The 24,652-nt window shown below is 38.1% G+C and overlaps 1 protein-coding gene across 47 annotated transcripts in view; it reads left to right on the forward strand.

Moving 5' to 3' along the window:
- The window catches only part of CEP170 (centrosomal protein 170), a 126,455-nt gene that overhangs the window by 95,183 nt on the left and 6,620 nt on the right, over positions 1-24,652 (forward strand). For 14 of the 47 annotated variants that reach the window (XM_043568265.1, XM_043568271.1, XM_043568274.1 and 11 more), the window contains 5 exons: positions 324-2,138; positions 9,268-9,502; positions 14,454-14,601; positions 16,660-16,830; positions 21,054-21,142. In XM_043568265.1, the coding sequence (XP_043424200.1) occupies positions 324-2,138; positions 9,268-9,502; positions 14,454-14,601; positions 16,660-16,830; positions 21,054-21,142 (2,458 nt within the window). Of the gene's footprint in view, positions 1-323; positions 2,139-9,267; positions 9,503-14,453; positions 14,632-16,659; positions 16,831-21,053; positions 21,143-24,652 lie in introns of all 47 variants that reach the window. The other 33 variants (XM_043568263.1, XM_043568269.1, XM_043568273.1 and 30 more) reach the window with 5 other exon arrangements.

Below are 24,652 nucleotides of genomic sequence, written 5' to 3' on the forward strand. Positions count from 1 at the left end.
AAATGAACACAGTGACCTTCCCTGCCATAAAATACATTGAAAGAAAAAGAGAGCAGCGGATGTAGGAGTAAGATCAGGTGACCCCAGTTTTCGTCTCCTAAAACCACCTTTCTTGACTCCCCTGTTAGTAATCCGCCTGTTTTATGTCTTGGCACTGTACTTGCTTTTGAAACTACTCTGTTACCATGTTGGTATGTTTATTCAGAGTTTTCTTGTACATGAAGCCATTTCTTAACTTACACGGCAAAATCTAATTAATAGGATACTCTGTATTTGTACCTTTTTGCCCTAACACATTTATTCTTTGTGGTTTTATTTTATAGATACAGACATCAGTGAGTCTGGCATTTCAATGAGAAGTACTGGCTCAGCAACGTCCTTGGTCAGTCAGGGAGAGAGGAGGAGACGCACTCTTCCTCAGCTTCCCAGTGAAGAAAAGTCCAAGATTATAACACAGAGGTCAGAGATAGGAGAAAAACAAGACACAGAACTTCAGGAGAAAGAAGCACCCACACAGGTATACCAGAAAGATAAACAGGATGCCGACAGAGCCCTGAGCAAGATGAACAGGGCAGTGAATGGTGAGGCTGTTAAAACTGGCGGAGACAATAAAACCTTGCTTCACTTGGGCAGCTCTTCTGGGAAGGACAAAAGTGAAACTGATAAGGAAACTTCTTTGGTGAAGCAAACATTAGCTAAAATTCAGCAACAAGAACAGAAAGAACAGGCGCAGTGGACGCCTACCAAGTTGTCTTCTTCAAAAAATGTTTCGGGACAGATAGATAGGTGTCGGGAGGAATCTTTTAAACAGGAGTCACAACCTCAAGAAAAAATTCCAGGACACTCTACAAGCAAAGGAGAAAGGGTGATACAAAATGAGGGCAAGCGAAGAAAAGCTGAGGAGGTTCTGAAAGGTCAGTCTTCAAAGGGCGGAGACAAGAAGGAATCCTCCAAGTCCTTAGTGCGACAAGGAAGCTTCACTATAGAAAAACCTAGCCCAAACATACCCATAGAACTTATCCCCCACATAAATAAGCAGACGTCATCTACACCCCCTTCTTTAGCGTTGACAGCTGCCAGCAGAATACGAGAAAGAAGTGACTCTATGGATACTGATTCTAGTATGGACACAACCCTTATTCTAAAAGACACAGAAGCAGTAATGGCTTTTCTAGAAGCCAAACTGCGTGAAGATAATAAAACTGATGAAGGCCCAGATACTCCCAGTTATAATAGAGACAACTCTATTTCACCAGAATCTGATGTGGACACAGCTAGTACAATCAGTCTGGTTACTGGAGAGACTGAAAGAAAGTCAACCCAAAAGCGAAAGAGTTTCACTAGTCTCTATAAAGACAGATGTTCCACAGGTTCTCCTTCCAAAGATGTCACAAAATCGTCCTCTTCAGGTGGTAGGGAGAAAATTGAGAAGAAAACAAAAAGTCGTTCCACAGATGTAGGTTCAAGAGCAGATGGTCGTAAATTTGTACAGTCCAGTGGAAGAATAAGACAGCCTTCTGTAGACCTAACAGACGACGACCAGACCTCTAGTGTACCTCATTCTGCGATCTCTGATATTATGTCCTCTGATCAGGAAACTTACTCTTGTAAACCTCATGGAAGGACTCCACTTACCTCAACTGATGAGCATGCACATTCCAAACTGGAAGGAGGCAAAGTGACTAAATCTAAGACTTCTCCCGTCACACCTGGATCATCCAGTAAGTCAACCACTCTTCCGCGGCCACGACCCACCAGGACTTCCCTCTTGCGCAGAGCACGGCTTGGCGAAGTGTCCGACAGTGAACTGGCTGATGCTGACAAAGCATCTGTTGCCTCTGAAGTGTCCACCACCAGTTCCACGTCCAAGCCCCCCACAGGAAGGCGTAACATCTCTCGGATTGATTTATTGGCTCAGCCCCGTCGAACAAGGCTTGGCTCATTGTCGGCTCGCAGTGACTCTGAAGCAACCATCTCTAGAGGTAGTGCCTCGTCACGGACTGCAGAGGCCATCATTAGAAGCGGAGCCAGACTAGTACCTTCAGATAAATTTTCTCCTAGAATTAGAGCTAACAGTATCTCTCGACTATCAGACTCCAAGGTCAAAAGTATGACCTCAGCACATGGCTCTCCTTCAGGTAATTGGATCCAGACTTTTTATAATATTAGCATATTTCTTTTATGTTTTGGGACTCCTTTCTTTCTTTCTTTTTTTTTTTTTTTAAATAAGTGTCTAGTATTACTTCTAAAAATATTCAACAGAGAGGTTGTGCTATAAGAGGGTATTTTCTCCTATAAAAATTGTTTTTGTTAGCTTAGTAAATGGAAAATTCAGGCATTACACACCCTTCCAGTTAATGACCTAGGGCAAAATAGTGATTTCAAAATTAGAAGTACATGGAACCTATTTAGGAGTTTTAGTTGCCTGCTTGGCGAGGCATCTGGACCCGTGTGTCAGAATTAGAGGAGGAATGGTATCTGGTTTAAATAATAGGAATAACATTGAACTGCTAAAAGTGTGTGGCTGATTCTTAAATATCCTCACGTGATTCAAAGCCCTTAACCTGAAGAAAAGCAGTATACCTTTTATTATTCCTTTCAGGGCTAAGTGAAATAATTGCCATTTTACCCTTTCTTTCCCATTTATTTAGAAATGTCTCATATACTTTTTTTTTTAATTTTTTTTTTTTTAACGTTTATTTATTTTTGAGACAGAGAGAGACAGAGCATGAACGGGGGAGGGTGAGAGAGAGAGGGAGACACAGAATCTGAAACAGGCTCCAGGCTCTGAGCGGTCAGCACAGAGCCCGACGCGGGGCTCAAACTCACGGACCACGAGATCATGACCCGAGCCGAAGTCGGACGCTTAACCGACTGAACCACCCAGGCGCCCCTCATATACTTTTTAAGGTTCAATCTGTTTGTGGTTGGGGCAGGTGAAGACTAATCCATGGTTTATTTCAGTGGAAGAAGATGGATCCATGAGATAATCACTAAGCACATATGGGTCACACTGGGCTATAGACATGTAACTGGTTGTGAGCATTATCTCCTGAAGCCCTGTGCTATCATTGAGCTACAGTAATTAGCAGTCATCGAATGTAACAGTTCCAAAAGTTACTTCCTCCCCACGGAATTTAACTGCCTCTAGTATATTTGTCTGTACCTTCGTATTCAGAGCTGCAGCCAGTGAGAGTATGTGCATGGCCAGAGATGTGACCCAGATACTTGTATGTCTCCTGTGAGCACGGTATCATTACTTCATAATCGGCCTCACCCCTGGGTGTGGCTGGAAGGGCCAGTGTGGGGAAGCCTGCTGTTAAAAGACTTAAAAATTTCTTGTCAGCAAGCATCCAAGTGAGCTGAGTCTTGGGGGGAGAGTGAGGGGAAGGTTGGTCTGCAGTCCTGTGTTCGTAGTTTGGAATCTACCTCTCTGTAGCCTACAGGACCCCGAACAATGCTCCTTGTTTTATTTTTTCACTTTTTATTCCTCCTCTCTCCTTCCCACTGCTGCTTGCCTCCCCTGCACTCACATCTCCCTCCCTCCCTCCCGGTCAGTGGCTGTGGCGATGATGGTCAGAACTGTGGTAGGAACGGTCGGTCGTAGGCTGAAGATAGGTAACATACAATCACGATTCCAAACGAATGGACAGTGATTCCCTTATTAGCGCCATCTTCCTTGCTTCTGCGCTTCAGGCTTTCACTGGTGGTTCATGCAGTTTTTGCAGGTGTTTTAAAACTGACTGCTGTCTTCTGGTTTATGTTTACCTATCATTTTCCTGTCATTCCTTATGGCCCTACCTCTTCAATTCACATTTCCTTTGTGCTGCATTCTGTGACGCGTAGCGCGATCAGATCTCTTCTGCCACGTTGCCTGTTTGCTCACCCGTCTCTGTTTAGCACAAGAGAAGCGTTACACTTTTCTCCTGTCTTACCGTGAGCCGTAACGCAAGCTGTGTGTCCCCGAGTAGCGCGGAGCAGGTCCTTCTGTACTGGTCGTCTGGTCCTTAACACGAGTGCTGTGGTTCTGCTCCTCAGTGCGTAACAGGAGGGGCTTACGTGAGATGCAAGCCAAGTACCATTACTTAAGCACGTCTAAAAAACCACTATAAGATGCCATGTCTAAAGATAAACTTTGTTTTCTGCCTTGAATCCAGAACTTGATAAACATGCAGTTTTCTGTATGCAAAAAGTACCTTGAATTCAGTTTAATGAAATCCCCTAGGATAAATTGAGGTATGTGATGTGGACCTTCTTCATACATACCAGCAGTATATTAAATAATTCAAACCATGGCATTCAAAGGCTGGAAGGGTTATTCACTTCAGGTAACTAAGGGCAAGATATGAAATCATGTGCCCTGTTCACACAGCTATGGCAGGAGAAGAAGTCAAGGCCTTTTCCTTCCCAGCCTCTGGCTTCTTCCACGTCTAGTCTGGCTCTCAGAAATAGTCTTTATCTGCTTGCTTGCAAGCTGCCAGGGGATGGCTGGAATCTACTGGATTATTTTCAGGAGTATATACAAGGCCACTGTACTGTGTATTTGATATATTGTGCACTGTAATCTGTGTAATCCTGATTTACTGAGTTCATGTTCTGTGTTCCACCCTGTGATCCAGGATTGTTAATGCACATTCTCTCAAGATGCACATTTATATCTTATTACATCTTATCTGGAAGGACAAAGCTAGGATCTTTTAGTCAGTGATAAGGTATTAAAACAGTTACATTGGGTAGGTAATAAAACAGCAGTAAGAAAAACAGACACTTTTTTGGTCTAGTGGCTAATTGGGGTGTCTTTGATGTCATGACATTTCTATTTAAGAAAATTATAATATCTTGAATGGAAAAAGAAAATAAAAAGTCTTAGCTTTTGAAATACAATTGAAAAGAATGTAAAATCGTACTGGTCAGTGTTGTATCAACTGTAAACTTTAAAGGATTTAGAAATATCTGAACCCAGAGCCTGTGATATGTCCAGATTGGCATATGTGAAAATAATTCTGTGATGTTTCAAATTTCATATTTTAGGCCATGTCTTAAAAAGTTTTTCAAAGAAATGTATATGATAAAAACATAAGAATGGAAATATCTGATTGGAAAACAGAGTAAAAGTTCTTTTATGCTTCTTTAATTCTGATGTAATTTGCTTTTAGGAAAGTTTAGTCCCCACTGTCCCCACCCCAGTTCCTTCAGTGATCCTTCCACATCAAGTTACAGTAAAATATCCAGATTTATTTTGATAAGATGCTTTTAAAACTAAGTGTGCGGAGTTATCAAAATAAAGCAGTTGGTTTGCATTATGTTCTAGGTGCACATTCTAAAAAATAGCATCATTTTAACATCCTTAGAATTTTTTTTAGACTGATTTCTCATTTTTATTCTAAACCTCAAACTTTATAGATGGTAGGAATGAAATGTTAGGCATGCATGGCTTCAGTTCTTTCTTCCTCCAGGTCAAAGAGCAATATAGCACATTGTCAGGGATCTTTTCCCCAAATGATCTTATTGCTACGTGCTTATAAACATACGTGTAAAATATGTTTGTGGTTTCGTTTCGCACAAAGATATTGTGATAGAAAGTGTGAAAATGCAGTGTTTGTTTCCTGAAATGTGTTTGTTAAGTCTAGTTGTGATTGCGTTTTAAGGCCAACAAAGCTTTGGTTAACAGTAAGAGAAATCTGAGCATTCACAAATGAATAATGCTAAGAACTCTTTCTCCCTTTTTAAATTCTGGATGGTGTGTTTCCATAGTGAATATAGTAGTTGATTATTTCCACAAGAGGAAGTGCTGCATAATTTCATAACTAAAATAATTTTCAGGTTAGCTGTAAAATTAATTAAGCTGATCTTAGAGCTGATTTTAATCTATGTCCTATACAGCCCTTCACCGACCAAGGAGCCTCTTAGGGATTGGCATTTGAAATAGCTTCTATATCAATGTTCAATTTAATGATTTATCAGAAATGCCTTTTTATACCAGCATATTAAATAAGCCTAATGCTATACAATTAAATTTAATTCTTTATAGAATTTTACCCAAACAAAATAAAATTCAAGAAGAAGAAGTAACATTTTTCTTGGTGGGTAGAAATCACAAAAATTACCATCCTATGAGAAATTGAGGCTGTTTTATAAAGAATTAGCCTAACTGGAATTGTTTTTTTGTTTTTTGTTTTTTTTTTTAATAAAGATTTTCTGGGGTACCTGGGTGGCTCAGTCAGTTAAGCTTCTAACTGTTGATTCTGACTCAGGTCATGATCTCATGATCATGAGATGGAGCCCCTCGTCGGGCTCTGTGCTGACAGTGTGGAGCCTGCTTGGGATTCTCTCTCCCTCTCCTTCTCTCTGCCCCTTCCCTCCCCTGCTTACTTGCTCATTCTCTCTCAAAATAATAAATAAAATAAGTAGGCATTAGCAAAAGTTAAAACCATTTGAACTTTAAGTTTACTCTGCAACAACTAGCAGATGGTAGGGATTTTTTTTTTTTTTTTTCAGATAAACTGTGTTGCTGCTGTAGTTTAGAAGCAAAGATTAAGAAAGCAAAAGGTATTGAAAGAAGTTCTTTGAGAAATAACAGGTCCTGGCATGAAATCCCCTTTCCTGGTCTCTTGGCCCCTGAGTAGTGATCTACTCTTCACTGTTACATGAACAGAGTGGTGTCCAGACATAACTGAGCCCTGCTTCCTAGCACGCCCTGTAGGATAAGTTTTCCAGTGGTAAAGATAACCCTTAATCAGTTGAAGAGTTATTAATCCTATTTTGATTCCTCTGCTGTACCCTATTTTTTTTTCTCTCTCTCATTTTGCCCTCAATTTTAACAGAACAGACCTAAAAATGTTACCTTTCAGTTTTGAAAAATATGCTCTGTCCTTATGGTTGCTTTTCTTTGTCAAGATATTACTGAACTTCACTATTCTTACCAGATAGTAAAGTAGACCTGTAAAACTAAGTGGGAGCTTTATGAATGTCATTTGAAAAAGAAATTTTTCTCTTTTATTCCTCAAATATGTAATTTTCTGATCTTGAGACTGAAACTATTAAAAGTTATTTCTAACGTGACTCTACTTACTGACACCGGACTGTCAACTGACAATCAGCACTTGGTTCTCAGTTTCCCATTCTGCCCTCCTGTATTGTCCCACTCTTGAAATATACCAGGCATTGATGCTATTCTTTCTAAGTTACCTCTGAGTCAACTAACTGAGCTCCATCATACCTACTTAGTTTACCATCTCCAACAGTTGATTGAAACTCTTTGTTAGTGGTTTTGTTTTCACTCCAAACAATTTTCCGTTGTAAGTATGGTTTCCATAGTTCCCAAATCAAAAATCAGGAAATTCAGTCTAACAAATGATCTTTTTATTATTTCTGAACTTGTTTTCTACGAATAATATTCTAAGGTACCAAAACAAATAAACATCTAACGCTTAGTGAAATGCCTTTGTTAAAATATAGCTATTTTGCAATATTTTTAGTGTTTTGCTCTTATTCCTAAACTTTTTCTAAAATGTTTTCAAGTCTTAGGGTCAGTTCAATTCGTAGGATTTTTCAGATGTCTAAAATTTAGTAATTTTCCACTATGGTAAAAGTAGTTTTATGTTAATGGATGATCTTGGTAAAACCAGAAGCAGTACTGACTACCGCCTTCAAAAGGCACTATGAATAATTACCTAGAGTTCTATACATGTGTTTGCATACACTTTTACAAAAAGCCGTGGAGTTTCTGCTTATCTTCTTGTACCCGTGAATCTTGTTCCAAGCTCCAGGAGCTTCAAAGGGGAGTGTGAATCAGGACAAATGGGTAGGCTCTGACTTAGGGCATATTCCTGATTACAGATTTCTCTGCTTCTTAAACCAACTCTTTGGCAATGTATACCAGTCAGTTTTGTCTGACAGCCACCTGAGACTTACAGAGTCCCAGACAAAAATGTGGTTTGGGGAGGAAAAGACATGAGTGCATAAAATCCTAGTGAGGTAGGATGAAGGAATTCCAGACTTCACCACGATGCAGCCTCGGGTCAGTTTCTGGTTTCTGTTTTAAAAGAAGGAGAGAGAGAGAGAGAGAGAGAGAGAGAGAGAGAAAGAAAGAAAAACAAAAATCTTCTGATATTAATAGCAACTGGAATTTATATAGCAGGTGCTAAGTTTTTGTCCCTGTACCCACCAAAAACATCTGCTTTTCACTGGGTTTTCCCTAATTTGAGAAAAGCAAATGGCCAGTAGCTAGGAATTCACTTACTTTTTCAAAAATACTCATTAAACATTTGCTAGCCAGACACTCTGCAGAGTCCTAGGTATGCAGTAGTAGATTCCTGCCCTTGTGAAGCTTGCTGTAAATCAGCCATCATTGCCCTGTTTTTGACCTCTGTATATGCCTCACAAATTATTTGTGTGTTTGGTTCTCGCATTAACAGTACTAGTGAAATTAATTTGTCTTCTGATTTTTCAGATGTGTCAACAACACCATCTTTTAAATGTCTTTCCTAACCTCAAACACGAAAGTGGTTGCCACTTTCTTTACTGTGAATATTCACAGTATCTCCTGTGCCTTAAATGTCAGTGGTTGTGAGAATAGCTTTGTAGAGCTTCGCTCCTTGTAGGTCTTACGCCATTGTCTAATTTCACTGTATGCTTTCAGTGTCAAAGCAGCCGCGAGTTGTACTGAAGATGCTTTGTTGTGTTTTTACCATGTAAAAGATTTTTTCCAATCATAGCATAACAGGATGTTGAATGACAGAGGTAATGTTTTTTTTCTGCCATAAAAGCATAATTTCCACAGCAGGAATTATGCACATTTGTATGTTGGGAAAAGAGGGTTTACCATATCCATGTTGCAAGTCCATGTGGCATGAGGAAATCTTTTCCCTTATTTCTGTTGTTGTTGTTACTGTCGTTTTCTAAAACAAAAATCCATATCGTCACTCGAATGAGAACTATTTGCAATGATAAAGTACCCAAGTTAAACATTTATGGATAGAGCTTGCTTAGTTGTTTATCATTAGTGAATTTTTCATCTGAATGTTTTATTCACCATACTATGGAAAACGTGGTCTTTCGATTGTTTTTAATTCCTCATTGTTTTTAATTCACCGAAGTATATTGTTTCTATCTTTAAGGAGTAGTAGACTTATTTTCGTGAGGTATGTGTATGTCAGTTATTGAAAGTTGTGCTGTGTGTGTCTCATGGTGTTTTTGAAATCATGATTTTTATCTCCTTTAAAAGGTAACATAATAATTCTTTTTTTAATAATTAAACTAATTTAGTAAATTCAAGATGGAGGCGCTTTCCTACTGATTATGCTTCCACCTCAGAAGATGAATTTGGATCAAACCGTAATTCCCCTAAACATACTCGTCTACGTACTTCTCCAGCCCTGAAAACCACTCGGTTGCAGAGCTCTGGGTCAGCAATGCCTACTAGTTCTTCGTTCAAGCACCGGATAAAAGAACAGGAAGACTACATCCGAGATTGGACCGCTCATCGAGAAGAGATAGCCAGGTTGGTTCTAAATGGATTATCTTTAAGAGCTGGAATTTCGTGTCCGTGTTTCAACTCGATAGCAAAAGCGTAGCTTTTACTCGATTTGTACAGATTGTCCAAGGAGTGAAATCCTCAGGTAGCTGTGCACGCACTTCCATCCAGAGTGTTGCTCTCCATCCAGTTTCTCTGGGTTTGTGTGTTTAGTGCCAGTGCTACTAACATCTTGTAGAACTAATTTATTTTGCTTGCAACCCCCTTTCTTGTTTCTAGTAGAGTTGCCGATGAGTTAATACCACTTTTGAAAGGTGGTATTGGCTCTCCACCATTAAGAATTGTGCAGCTAAATTTTTGAGTACTTTTCCTTTTACCTTCCACTTCCAAAGAGGTAATAGTATAGTTGTTGGAGATACATGGCTCTTCTTCTCTGGGGAGAATGCGAGGATGTGGATTTTTACTCACACTTTTATGAATCCGTGAGGTACAGTTGAACCCTTTATTATTTTGAATATTAAATTTGTTTATTATACCCTTTAGGTTATATGATTAAAAAGTAAAATTCATGCTGCAGATGTGATTTTTAATGAGTACCTTATCATGTTTGAACACTGAGGAGAGGCTGTACTCAAACAGATGCTATTGTAGTTAAAATATGGGTTTTGTTCATTTTGTAAGATAGTATATTTTACTGTGGTATACCGTATGTCACCTAAACGTTTCCCCGTGACACGCTACAGTTGTTTCTGCCTTCAATTTAAGACCCTAAACTTCAAGTTTTACATTTGGCAACATTATTAAAGAATGTGATATGTAATGGTCCAGAGATGGTTTTTAAAAAAATAAACTCTTAACCATAATTTAATGGTGTTTTATCTTTTTTTTTTTTTCCTTTGCTCTGTTGACTTCTGTGAATTATGTTTTTTCTGGCTCATTACTTCAATGTAATGTCTATGGTTTTTGGTCGCTAATGACTATTGTAATTGCTTTTAATTGCTTATCATTCTCTGAGAACATGCCCTTTTAATCTCACTGTGCTGCTTAAACATTTTTATTTTACCATATAAATCGCTTTTTGGGAGACTAATTATTGAAGCATTGTAAGCCAGTTCCAGTTAGGGGACAGGCATATATGTATGTGCTTTGGGATCCCTGAGTTATTAGGAGACTACAGGATGCCTGCAGTGAGGGAGTTTCTACCTCTTTTTATTCTTGTGGGCATGGCTGGCCTCCCTTTCCTGACATCATTTCCCTTCCTGTGGAGGGGGGACCTGCTGCAGCTCAGGAGGCACCTGATGGTTCCCCTTAGGGGGCCACCTCTTTGAAATCTGGACCCCTCCTTCCGGGCCACACCCACTTCCCTGACCCCAAACAGAAAAGATGCTGCAGAGGGGAAAGTGCAGGGGAACTGGAGGTGACACTTTCACTTGGTTCTGTCTTTATTATGTGCATTTTATTACTCCTGTCTCTTGTGTGTCTTGTTACCTGTAGCGGGACAGCTAATGGGCCAGGCCTTTTAACTTCTAATGACTTTATGCCTTTTCCCTCTGGTTTGTTAAGTAGCACTGTGTTAATAAAACTTGCCTTTGGGATTTTAATTTTTTAAGGTGTATTTTTCAGCCATATATCTGAAAGCAATGAAAGCAGATGGATTGCAAAACTCCAAATAAAATGTGTGCATCATTTTAGAATTTCCCCTCCTAGCAGATTTGATGGGGGTGGAGACTGAGAATAAGAACGAGGATTACAAATTTAAGCATTGAAAAAAGCACAGATACAAGAGATGTAAAGAAATACGTTATTATAAAATATTCCAGTGAGTGTAAACCTAGAAGCTTTCGGAATTCGTAAGCTTCGATGTAACAACCTTATGAAGAGGTCCATACTTTACACTGAATCATAAATCTATTATTTCTACTTGAAGATATTTATAACTTTGATTTTCTTGATAATTTTGCTTTTTAGAATTCCTAATGCTGGTTTTAGTAGGTGCTGAGATTTTTAAGCAATGTGGATTTAAACCAGTCCAACGGTCTGTATTACTGAGTTGAGTTTCAGATACAAATTGTTGTGTAAGACATCGCTGGCATATACACGATACACTCACAAACGAAAAGGTGGCTTTGGGGTGCTTGCCAAGTGAACAACGTATGTTGTGTATACACTCATTAAGAGTTGTTCGTGTTGGTACAGTTGTTACCACATGACCTGTTGACGTTGCTATTGTCTGGTTTTTTTGACTCACTTTTTTCTAATTAACTCCTGTTTTCTACAAATATCAGAAGCTTCATTGTACAAAAGTCTGCATACAAAACTTGAGAGCAAAAAATAGATTTTTTGGATAAGCTCATGCTTGTCTATTTTTTGTCTCATTAAGCTTGGTTATTCTGTTTTTCATCCTACTTCATTTGTTTCAGAAATGTAAAAATTGAGTATATCATCTTAGAGAACACTTTAAACTCTTGCTCAGAAAATTATATCAACAGTTAACAAGACTTTAAAAATTACATATGGAATGATTATGTGAGATATAGCATGACATAATAAAAAGATCTAGTTATACCACTTAACCATTTGTGACCTTGACCAAAAAAATGGTCACATAACTTCTCCTAAGCCTTATTTTCCTCCTCTGTAAAACAAGATGGTGAATACCTCTCCTCCTGCAGGGTGGCTGTGAGAATGAAGTCAGTTGATGAGCATAAAGCTTCTTTATAATGGTGCTCACGGGGCGCCTGAGTGGCTCAGTTGGTTAAGCGTCCGACTCTTGGTTTTGGCTCAGGTCATGATCTCACGGTTTGTGAGTTCAAGCCCCGTATCAGGGGCTTGCCTGGGATCCTCTCCCTTTCTCTCTCTCTCTCTCTCTGCCCTTCCTCTGCTCTCTCTGTCTCTCAAAATAAACTTAAAAAAAATTAAAAAACAAATATAATGGTGCTCACTATCAAATAGTGGTTTTGACTGTGTTATAATGTAATGGTGCTCATTACAATTGTTGTAAGCTTATGAGAGCAGGGACTCTATCTGCTTCTCCATCATTATAGCCCTTAGGTCATAACACGGTTCCTGGAACATAAGAAGAGACCAGAAAGTGTTTATTGGTGTTCTTCCTACCTTTTTGTATTGATAAATAAAGGAAGTGACCACAGATTGCTCTTGGTAGGCCATAAGCTTCCATTTAGCACCTTTTTTTTTTAATCTGTAGTTAAATTATTATGCAATTACTGCATTCCTTGAAAGTCTTACATTTTGCTCAAGTCAAAACATGTTTTACTTTGCTTCTGCTTTCGATTTTAAAGTTGAAGAAGCTTTCATTTGAACCTTGTCATTTCAAAACCTTCCTTGTGGAAGTAGCCAAATTGAGTTCAGTAGATCCATAACTTAGAAATTTTTCAAGTCTCATTGAATTGAAATCTTTTTGATTAAAACAGGAATATCAGTAGTAGATTATGTAAGTTTCTGTCTTTTAAAAATAGAGAAAAATCAGTTTTTTCTTTTGCTTATCACTGGTAATATTTATTTAGTTCTTCAATCTGTGTGGCTGATGACACAAATAAATGGCTCTCTGGGAATGAACTCTAAACCTGGAATGTGGCCCTCTGCCTTAGCTATTTGTAAGTTGTGTTGTCATGAGCAAGCCTCTCACCTTCTCTGAGAATGTGTCCTCATTCACATTCAGTTAGAGAAGGCCTACCTCACAAGAACTCTGTGCCTCTCAAATGACCTCATGTGTACTGTGAGGTGCTGTGCATAACAGAGTACTGTGTCGGGGTTACTAATCTCTTTGGCCACCTGGGGAAGCTTATGGATCTCTTCTCAGAACAGTGCCTCTTCTTTTTTTTTTTTTTTTTTTTAATGTTTTTATTTATTTTTGAGAGACAGAGACAGAGCGAGTAGGGGAGGGGCAGAGAGAGAGGGAGGCACAGAATCCGAAGCAGGCTCCAGGCTCTGATCTGTCAGCATACAGCCCGATACGGGGCTCGAACTCATGAGCGGCAAGATCATGACCTGAGCTGAAGTCAGACACTTCAGCTTCAGACTGAGCCATGCAGGCGCCCCTCAGAACAGTGCTTCTAAATGCATAAACATAGGGACTCTGGGTGGCTCAGTCAGTGAAGCATCCGACTCTTGATTTTGGCTCAGGTCATGATCTCACAGTTTGTGAGTTCAAGCCCCGCATCAGGCTCTGAGCTGACAGTTGGGATCCTGCTTGGGATTCTTCCTCTCTCTCTCTGCCCTTCCCCTGCTTGTGCTCTCTCTGTCTCTCAAAATAAAATAAACTTTTAAAAACTTTAAAACTAAATAAATAAATACATAAACATGAAATTACTTCATTGTGTTTCAGTATGATTGCATTTCTTTATAATGTTATCAAAGTATTTTTAAAGTGACAGAGTAGTACATGGAACTTTGTTGCTGTGGGTTTAATGACCGCAGTAATCTTGAGGCAGTGATGATGAAAGGCTCTGGGACACCTATAGCAACCATACTATCTATGATTTCTGTGAGTGGAAAAAAACCCAGTATCACTAATTCCACTACTGTTTGTTACCCGAATTCTCACTGAAAGAAATGCTAAGCTTCAGGTGGAGGTTAGTGAGAATGAAGTTGTAATTGCTCCTTCTTATCCAGGTTCATGGACTCCTTGGGTTCTGTTTACCACCCCCAAGTCTAAGAGCTGTCATCTGTCAGTGTTGGTCGTTAACATGAACTGTATTTTGAAAGACGTGTCACTACTTCAGGGTGTTTAACATATTTTTCAAAGTGACGTGAAATTTGATTTTATTAATTTTTGGAATTAAAGCTTGAAAGCTTTTTTGAGTATCAAAATAGTTGATAGGATTTCCAAAGAGTCTTAAGTTTTTGGTACAGATCTTTAATTAGATGTCGAGCTTATGTAATGGATCCTATCACAAATGATTGTGTCTAGAGCTGTTGTTTAAAAGAGATTAAACTTCTTTTCTGAAACTATCACCAGGATCAGCCAGGATCTTGCCCTCATTGCTCGGGAAATCAACGACGTAGCAGGCGAGATAGACTCGGTGACATCGTCGGGCACCGCCCCCAGCACCACAGTAAGCACTGCGGCCACCACCCCGGGCTCTGCCATAGACACTAGAGAAGAGGTAGGAGATCTTCATGGACAGATGCAGAAGGTTCTTCCTTTTCTTTGTTTCTTTTGCTTTTAGCCTTTTGCTGAGTTTATTTGAGTTATACCCACCCTCCCTGTTTGCATGAAGCTCTGCATTTTCCAACTTTGGTTTAAAATTTTTCTTTTTATGTTTTTGTAACAAAACTAGCAAAGGCTAACATTTGGTCTATTATTCCATGAAGCTGTAAAATTATTTAAAACCGGTACTTTGTCTGCCAATTACTGGTATATAGTTTCACTGGAAAATATGACTCTAAATGACATCTGAAAAGCAAACTAAAATTTGATAAATGATTGTATAACACTTCCATAAAATTTGGCTATGAAAATACTTCAATTAAAAAGGCATTTTTATATGTAGCTGGCTAGTAGATATCTCTAATAGCAAATAAAGGAAAAATTGTACAGTTTCCACTAACTTTAAATAATTCTGTTGAAAATTACACATACATGTTTAAGGATACTTTGAAAACTGAAAGATATACACACATAGATACACAGAGATATATACACATACACACCCACACACAAACACATGCATATTCAGTTTTGAAACCTTCCTGTAAGTTCTGGAATGCCAGGTAGCACGTAGAGACTATTGCCTTCCCCAAACCGGGACCTCCTGCTCTCTGGCTCTCTAACGTTGCTCCAGAGGGTGCCTTTAATGGATAATGAAAAATAAATGGTAGTCTGACATGTTGGCTCTCGATCTGGTGCAGAAATACAAGCAAAAGATTGGCATTTGAGAGAAAGAATTAAAAGTTTTATTGGGACAAAGCCACATTCTTTTGTTTAATTATCTGGCTGTTTTGTGACATAATGTCAGAAATGAGTAGTTAGACACTGTATGGCTATAAAGCTGAAAGTATTTATTATCTAGCCTTTTACACGAAAAAATGCCAGCCTCTAATGTGCTTCGTTAATTTTATAAAATAATGTCATCAATAGTAGCTCCAAATGGCTAGCCTTTTTGACAGATTCGATTTTGACAAACTCTATTAATAATCTCTTCCTTTGCTTTTTGTCACATTCCTTTTATAATCCAGTTCTTTAATGGTCATTTTTGTTGTTGTAGTTGTTGTTTTTCACCTTCATGTGTTGTCTAAGTTGGTAAATGAGCTTTTGTGAATCTGTGTAGAGTTTTGTTACCACATTGATCAATTGTAAATGTATATAAAATCATCCTCATTGGTGAAAAACAAAAGGATCTTCTTGGTGGCAAGACATACACAATTCTTCTGGTACATTTAAAACGATGAAGACATTATTTCCTCAGCTATCTAACTAAATGTTACCTAACATGATTATACACTCACGCAGACCCAGTAAAATTACTCAGTCATTTCATTGAATAGACTTTCATTTTTCCTTTTTGTTTTATCTTAGAATATTGTACTAAAATTTATTCCTTCTTCAGTAAACCCGAGTTACTTAGTATTATTGGATGTGTATAATTTGCACTGTAGATGGCAGTATGTCATTTTCACTAGAATATGTAACTGCTGTAGCATTGTTAAAAGTTTACCTAAGACCAAAATACTTACTTTGTGGATTTAAAAATTGTTTCCTTTGTAAACTTAATTGGAATTTGCAATTTATGTATTTGTGAAGAAATTTGGCACCTGGATTTGGGGAAGAAAAACAAAAAACAACATAGGAAACTAAAAGAAAAAGAAACATTATTTTACATTGGTAAGGCATTGTGAGTAAAATGAACTTGTCCATCTACATGGCTCAGCTTTTTCTGTTTACTATCTGTTTTACAGCTGGGGGAAATCTTATCCATAGAAGGATTGAACTTAACAAAGTTCTGTGTTTTGGATTTTAAAAATCTATGTAGATGAACATCTATTTTATTAAACAGGCACCTTTGAAGAACTTATAAAAAGAAAGAGTAATTGGTTTATTGAAGATATCATGCTTCTGTTACTACTTGAGAATGTAATAACTTCTGTCTAATAAAAAAAATTATAATGCCAATATCGGTACTTACCCAAATTATTCTCATAAGGATATGCTTTTGTCCTATTAGTTGGTTGATCGTGTTTTTGATGAAAGCCTCAACTTCCGAAAGATCCCTCCATTAGTTCATTCTAAAACACCAGAAGGAAACAACGGTCGGTCTAATGATCCAAGACCTCAACCAACAGAGCCTCCTGATCACTTAACAATTACAAGGCGGAGAACCTGGAGCAGAGATGAAGTAAGTAAACCACAAACTTTAACAAATGTCAGAGGAAACATGTCCCGTTGTGGGAAAAGAAGGAACTGTTCAATAAATGGGGCTGGGGAAAAAAGTGCTTGCCCTTATGAATAGAGTGAAGTTTCATCTTGACATTAAATCATGTACAAAATAATCAACTACAAATGAGTTAAGTTTCTAAAGGGCAAAAGCAAAACTTTAAAACTTTTAGTTAAAAGTATAGGTAAATGTCTTTCAAAAAAAGACCCAAAAAAGCTTTAAAATAAAAGACTGATAAATTAGAGTATATTGAAAGACTTTGTGAAACATGCAGTCAATGAAGGAGTAGTATACAGAATACATAAAGAAGGCCCTACCAATCAATTAAGGCAAAAACAGTCTCCACAGAAAAATCTCCAAAAGACATGAACAGCATTTGACTGAAAAGAAATTAACTGAAGTCTACAAAATAGAGATGTTAAACCTCATGAGTATTCAGAGAAATACATTTCAGGGGGAAAATGTGATTCTTATTCAATTGGCAATAAATTAAAAATCTTAAAATAGTAAGTATTGGAGAGCTTGGATACATAGACTCCTTTTTGTGTTGCCACTAGACGTTAAATTGGCACACTTTGGAAAAACAGTTTGACATTATTTCCTAAAGTTGAATGTAAACATGTCACATGATCAAATCACACAGTTTTACCTCTAGTTCATGCTCAAGAGAAACCCTTTCCTATTGCCAAAAGAAGTCATGCAAAAGAATATTTATAGTACCACTGTGGGCCTAACAAAAACTTGGGAACTGTCTAACTTTTTATCAGCAGAAAGAGAATGTATAAACTGGTATGTTCACAAATTGAATACTTACAGAGTAATAAAAATAAATGAAGTACAGCACTATGCCACTACATGGATGAATTTTAACAGTATAACAGTAAATGAAAAAAGTAATTCTCAGAAGATATATAATGTGATTCTTTCTCATACATTTTTTAAAAATGAAAAGATATACTTAGGACAGAAATGGAAGTAACACATGATATAAAAAGGAAAGCAAGGGAATGATGAATGGAATTTAAGATACTGTTCAACTTGGGCGGAGGGCAATAGGGAAATGGGGAGGGGGAAACCATAGAAGTAGAAGTAGATTCTATCAGTCAGCTATTTCTGTATAACAAACCACAAAAATCTCACTGGCATAGAGCAGTAAGCATACATTTATCACATACCTGTGGGTTAACTGGGACAGCTCAGCTGGACAATTGAAAGTTACAGGTTGAGGGGTGCCCGGGTGGCCCAGTCAGCTAAGCGTCAACTCAACTCAGGTCATGATCTCGCAATTCGTGAGTTCGAGCCCCGTGTCGGGATCTGTGCTGACAGCTCAGAGCCTGGAGCCTGCTTCAGATTCTGTGTCTCCCTCTCTCTCTGCTCCTCCCCATTCTCTCTCTCTCTCTCTCTCTCTCTCTCTCTCTCTCTCTCTCTCAAATAAACTTTGAAATATCTTTAAAAAAAAAAGTTATAGGTTGAGTCCAGGTCTGCCCCATGTGTCTTTTATTGATTGGACGAGTGGGCTGGCTAAGGCATGTTCTTGTCGTGGTTATATCAGAAACACAAGGGAGCAAGCCCCACCATGCAGGCACACTTCACGTTCATGTTGTGTCTGCTACTGTCCCATTGGTGAAACCAAATCACACAGCTTGAGGTCAGAGGCAAGTATCCTCTTCCTATGGCATCGGGAGCAAATGGCTTATTATTGCATTCTAGCCTTTGTTTTGGTGTTAGATTCATAAGTGCTTCTTACGTTATTCATGAGAAAGAAAGAAAAAGTGGTCCGTATTGGACTAGTGAGCTATGTCATGAATTAAGAACTGTGATTAAAGGTGCCTGGGTGTCTCAGCTGGTTAAGCAACCAACTTCAGTTCAGGTCATGATACGGTTCATGAGTTGGAGCCCTGAATCGGGCTCTGTGCTGACAGCTTGGAGCCTGAAGACTACCTCAGGTTCTGTGTTTCCCTCTCCCTCTGCCCCTCCCCCCCCTCAAAAATAAACATAAAAATTTTTTTTAAAAGAATTGTGATTAATTCTATATACTTGTGAACCAATGCAGATAAAAATTATTAAGTAAATGTGGCAGTGACAAATCAAGTAAAGAGAGGTTTATTGGAAAGGTTTACAATAATGGAAATTAGATGAAATGAGCTTGGGAAAAATTCAAGGATATAGTTTGGTTTATTCACCAAAAACTGGCTATTTCAAATGGCACCATGGAACGAGCTAATTGAAGGACGACATGCAGGGGTGGTACAGGTAAAAAGCCTTAGGGCATGGGTAGGAGAAGATTGTAGAAAGCAGCAGTGGGCAAAAAGGGTTTGGTCATAGGCTGGCATCCTGTGCATCCCTGGATTTAAGGAACAGGAGCTAAAAGTACATAAGAATGTGTATGTTTGCATAATACTAAGTAGAAAAAAATGTCCCAATGGGAAAGCACACAGCTAGCTCCATGGCTGCCACTGCACTATATACTAGATGCTTTTGTTTGGTTGGTTTATTTTTATTTACTTATCTATTTTTTGTGAGAGACAGGGTGGCGAAAGTGAGCAGGGGGCAGAGAGAGAGAATCCCATGAGGGGCAGAGTGAGGGAGAGAGAGAAAGAAGCAGGGCTCACCCGAAGTGCGGCTCATGTTTTTACCCGAAGCGGGGCTCACCTGAAGCGGGGCTCAAGCTCACCCAATGTGGGACTTGAACTCAGAAACCCTGAGATCATGACCTGAGCCAAAGTCAGGCGCTTAACTACTGAGCCACCCAGGTGCCCTATTCTAGATGCTTTTAACACACACTCCCTGCCCTGGCCTAAGTGATACATGTCTTCCACTCTTGTTTTGGCTTGTTTTCTCAAGGCTCTCAAAATCATGTTTATGTAGCCTTTTTACTGCCTGTATGTTGCTGATCACATCCTAAGTAACTTTTTATCCCCCACTGACTTGTCAACCCTTATCCCCCAACCCTTGTCATTCTCGGGTTCTCATTTTCCATGGTGCCTTCCTTGCTTCTGCCTCCTTTCACTGAACTCCCTCTCATTAGAATTTGCCTCGCACCAATTCACAAAAGTTAGCACTTATTTATGTTCTTTTTGATAAAATATTTAACAGTATTTCCTAGGTACTTTTAACTCCCCCACTGCTCTTTAAAGCTTCTTAACCTCCAAGGCCATATCTTATTTTTTGGATTGTCTTGCAGAGTCTAAATATAGTTTTGACATACAAGGAGGTGATTTGGAAACCCACATCTAGCCCCACGTTCAGTCCTTTTTCTCGCTTCTGGAGACCAAATCCAGCCTGCCACCTGTTTTTATAAATAAAGCGGTATCTCAGCACAGCCATGCCTGCTCGTTTGTGTGTTACCTATAGCTGCTTTCATAGCACTGAGTTTGGTAATAGTTGTAACAGAGACCAGATGACCTGAAACCTTCACTCTCTGGCCTTTTACAGAAGTTTGCCAAGCCCTAGTTTTGCCCATAAGTTTCAAGTAGGGTGGTATCAACCTCCATAATAAAAACTTACTCTTTTGAGTAAATTTTTTTTTTTAACATTTATTCATTTTTGAGAGAGAGACAGACAGACAGAACCTGAAGCAGGCTCCAGGCTCTAAGCTGTCAGCACAGAGCCCAACGCAGGGCTCAAACTCCTGGACTGAGAGATCATGACCTGAGCTGAAGTCAGACGCTTAACCAACTCAGCCATGCGCCCCTCTTTTGAGTAAATTTTTAAAAATTATCTCTCCCACTAGACTGTGCTCCAAAGAGCGGGATTATAATCTTCTTCATCTCTACGTTCATATTATTTGGTGAAAGAATAGATAATAAACTTAGCATTCTAAATTATTTGTATTTTCCCTTTTATTATCATTTGATTTGGAGGCATGAGAGAGAGGATCATGATAGTCATTGAAGATAAGATAATACGGATTGGTTTTTAAAAGTGGTGTGGACCAAAATAACATGGAACCTTGACAAGTTTTTTTTAAAAAAGGAACTCCTTTGTTGATATTTATTTCTCTTTCTCAATTTAGTTATATAGTTTAGTTATACAGTTTAATTCTAATTATATTCTTCATTGACCTTTTATTAAAATTAGCATACATACTAAATGCCCCTAAACATAGTGGGCTGTGACTGGTGTTCTCAATGGTTTTACAATACAGTGGTAATATTTTAATATAATTTCTTTGGATGTTTCAGGTCATGGGAGATAATCTGCTGCTGTCATCCGTCTTTCAGTTTTCTAGGAAGATAAGACAGTCTATAGATAAAACAGCTGGAAAGATCAGGTACTGTTCTGTCACTGGAACCTCCCGGCTTCCATTATTAACAGACACGTGTTCCACTTTGTGCGAGCCTGCTACCCCCACAGCTAGTAGGAGCTAGTGAAGCCGGTGGCACTGAGTCTTCCTGCTGCCAGTGTCCCATTCCTTGTCTTTTGTAGGTGTAAGTAACAGCCATAAGCTAGATCACATGCAGGGGGCAAAAAGGGAAAGAAATGTCCTAAATAATCAGCCCTTTGTAATTGAGAGTTAACAGCTCTAATTACTTAGGTTAACTTTATTAATAACCAGGAACAGTTTACTCCTCCACAAAATAATAGGTAAGTATTTAACAGACCTTTGGGGTTGGCTTTTATAAGACCTGAAAGTTGAGTCTAATTTCATCTTCCTCATCAGTAAAGAGGACAGTATTGCATAATTTTGTAAGACTCGGAATATTTGGTTACTTGTCTGCCTTGTGTACTCAATTATGAGGGCATCAAAACAGTGCAGGACAAATAATAATGCAGTCAAAAATCATTCAGTCTGATGAGATTTGGAGATTTTGTTCCCATATAAGATTATTTTTATCAATATTTATTTCATTTATTTATCCCTTTGGTTCATTATCCTTCCAGTATGTCCTAGTTCTAGAATATAATTTTAGTGGAATTAAATTCAGAATAACAATGTTACCACCTTCAACTGCAGTGAGTACTTGAGCCAAACTTGAGGCATGACTCCTGGTATTAGGCAGGCACGATTGTTAGTTCGTGTGTAATAACTAATTGGTTAGGCTTAAAATTTTTTTCCCTACAAATTTCAATTGATTGGACTTAATTTGTCCAGCTGCATGTTGTACTGGCAACTCCTAGGATGATGGGCTGTTGTGGTGAAGGAGAGCACTGTGACTTTTCAGAGAAGGTGGTGGGATCAGCACACTTGGAAGTGATGTAGCTACTGGGAGACACATACACATACCTCACCTAAGATGATACCAAGGGTGCGGATTGCTTAGTCACTGAGTATGATTAAAAGAAAAACAGTGTGCTCACTTATAAGCCAAATCAGAAATTACAGAATGTGTTATTTATAAATAACATGCAACTAATTTGATTTCTTTACAATCAAATACAAACCTTAAAATGGATACATTTTCCTAATTTAGAAAGGATCCAACTAAATTATATTGTCTTTGTACTTTTTATTCTGTATAACTAGTGATTTTAATAAAAAGGAAAAAGGGGTGATTGGGCTTGGTTGGAATAGAAGTTGTGAATAGTAAAATCAGATAATTAAAGCAAAATAATGAAGACAAATCACATGGAGATAGCAGGAAAAGCTAACTTTGTTTAAGTGGATATGCTCAGTAAGTGAGCTAATGTGTAAATCCCATGAGAGCAGTGGTCTTCGTCCAATTATAAAGTACCTAGAATATACTATGTAACTATTTGTTCATGAGTGAATATTAAATTATTACTTTATAGGAAGTTCAGTTTACTTAAAATTTATAGGAAGATGTGAAAATTGATACGGGTAAATTATCTTGGAAAAAAAAACATGGATGGCAGCATAATGGTAGTCATTAAAATAACTATTTAAATTAGTTAGATGTACAAGGTACTCCTTAAGAAAAGCCAAACATGCAGTCACTGTGAAGGTAATATGCCTCGTGTTTCAACTGTATTTGGAGACGCTGTTGATATACTTCTCTGAGAACTCTTTTGTAAAGGTAAAGGTATTAAGTGAAATGACCAAGGTATAGAAGAGTAAATATTTTATGAGGCCTAAACCTTTAAGAAGTAAACCTGGAGGGAAGAATTATATGTATATGAACATTCACATACACACATAATAGGTGTTACATATAATATGTATGCTTTTTTCTGAAATATTTGTATTTTTAACCATGTTCTGTATTGCTTTTGTTAAAAAAAAATCTAAAAAGTAAAAAATAGGACAAGACAATGTAGATTACATTATCCTTTTTAACCTAAGGAGAATTTAATATTTTTTTACAAGGCAATACAGTGAAGAGATAAACTGGTACATTTTTAAGGGATATCAAGATAAGGGCTCAAGGTATAAAAGAAGGCTCAAGGTATAAAAACTATGTAAAAATACTTCAGAAATTCATTGATGCTGTGGCTTAATTTCTGATTCCTATAAATAAAATTTTAAGATATAATGAAACCATGTCTGAATATGGTTTGTGAATTACAATATTGCACACAATCTTATATTGCTTGTATGTTGAAATAATACATTTCATCAGTGTTTGATAAGTACCTAATGATGGTAAAAACACATTGAACACCGTGTTATTGAATTGCAAGGCTAACTATCTAGTTTAAGAGAAATCATTTAGATAATTTTTTTCTAAAACTCTTCCAAAAGTACCTTTTTAAAATATTGTGTTTAAGGTGTTCTTTTAAAAACACAACCATTTTAACATATGTTTTAAGCTACTGTAAAGGCAGTTTGCTTTCTCTTCTAGTAAATTTAGAAGGATGACCCATATAACTAAATTTTGCATGGTGTTAGATGGTCAAAACCTGGGTGAAGTAAGAGGACCGGGGGCGATGCGAGATGACCCTGGAGAGGTAAGGGAGGGTCCATGTAGGTTGAATTTGTTCAGGAGTTTGGACTTTACCATAAAAAACCATGGAAAGCTAATACCTTAATAGGGTCCTCTCAATAGCCAACGTTACCATAAAAGTACATGTAGGTCTCATCATGTGGTCATGCGACCTACCAGCAGGAAAACTCTGAAGTCTTCTCACCTGTAAATGGAGATCCCTTTTTATTTCATCCCACCTATTGAAATACAAGTCATCCTCCACAGTAACTGGGTCCCCATTCACTCATGTATTCATTCAGTAGATTTTCATCATGTCCCTGACTGATACCATTCTCTCTTCCTGTTGACTGTTGCTTCCTACCAAGTATCTTTCTCAGTCTGCACTGAACTCCTCCCTAGTTTCCTCCAAAGAAAACTACTTTTTGTAGCTTTAGAATTTAATTAAAATTGAGACCAAAAAACACATTCATTCATTGGTTGATTGATCTTACTGTCCCAGAAACTTGACAGAATTTAAAAAGGTTAAATATGTAAAAATGCCTCAATCAAGTTTGATATTGTTGCCTTCAGTGTGAGCATTGAATTGTACCATGTGTTGTAAAGCACTATGGCGGGCTCTGTGGAAGATCATAAAGAGGATAAAACCTCATCCCTACCCTTACGGGGTTTACAATCTGATCAGCAAGGTGAAGCATATACACACTTAACTATTGTACAGGGTAGCAGGTGGTAGATTGGTGCCCACTTATAGATAAAGACAAAGAAAGGATCACTTTCATTCAGGACAATGAAGGAAGGCTTTATGGAAGGTAGTATTCAAAGATAGGTATAATTTTTAATAAGCAGATCTAAGGGAGAGAGCCTGAACCTTTTGTGTGGAGTACCAGGCAGTTTGGAGAATGACTGGTCTTTAACTTTTATGCCAGAAGTTATAAACTCAAATGCCTACCTGGGCC

Source organism: Prionailurus bengalensis, chromosome E4 (assembly GCF_016509475.1).
Source record: "Prionailurus bengalensis isolate Pbe53 chromosome E4, Fcat_Pben_1.1_paternal_pri, whole genome shotgun sequence".
In the NCBI taxonomy this organism is placed as follows: Eukaryota; Metazoa; Chordata; class Mammalia; order Carnivora; family Felidae; genus Prionailurus; species Prionailurus bengalensis.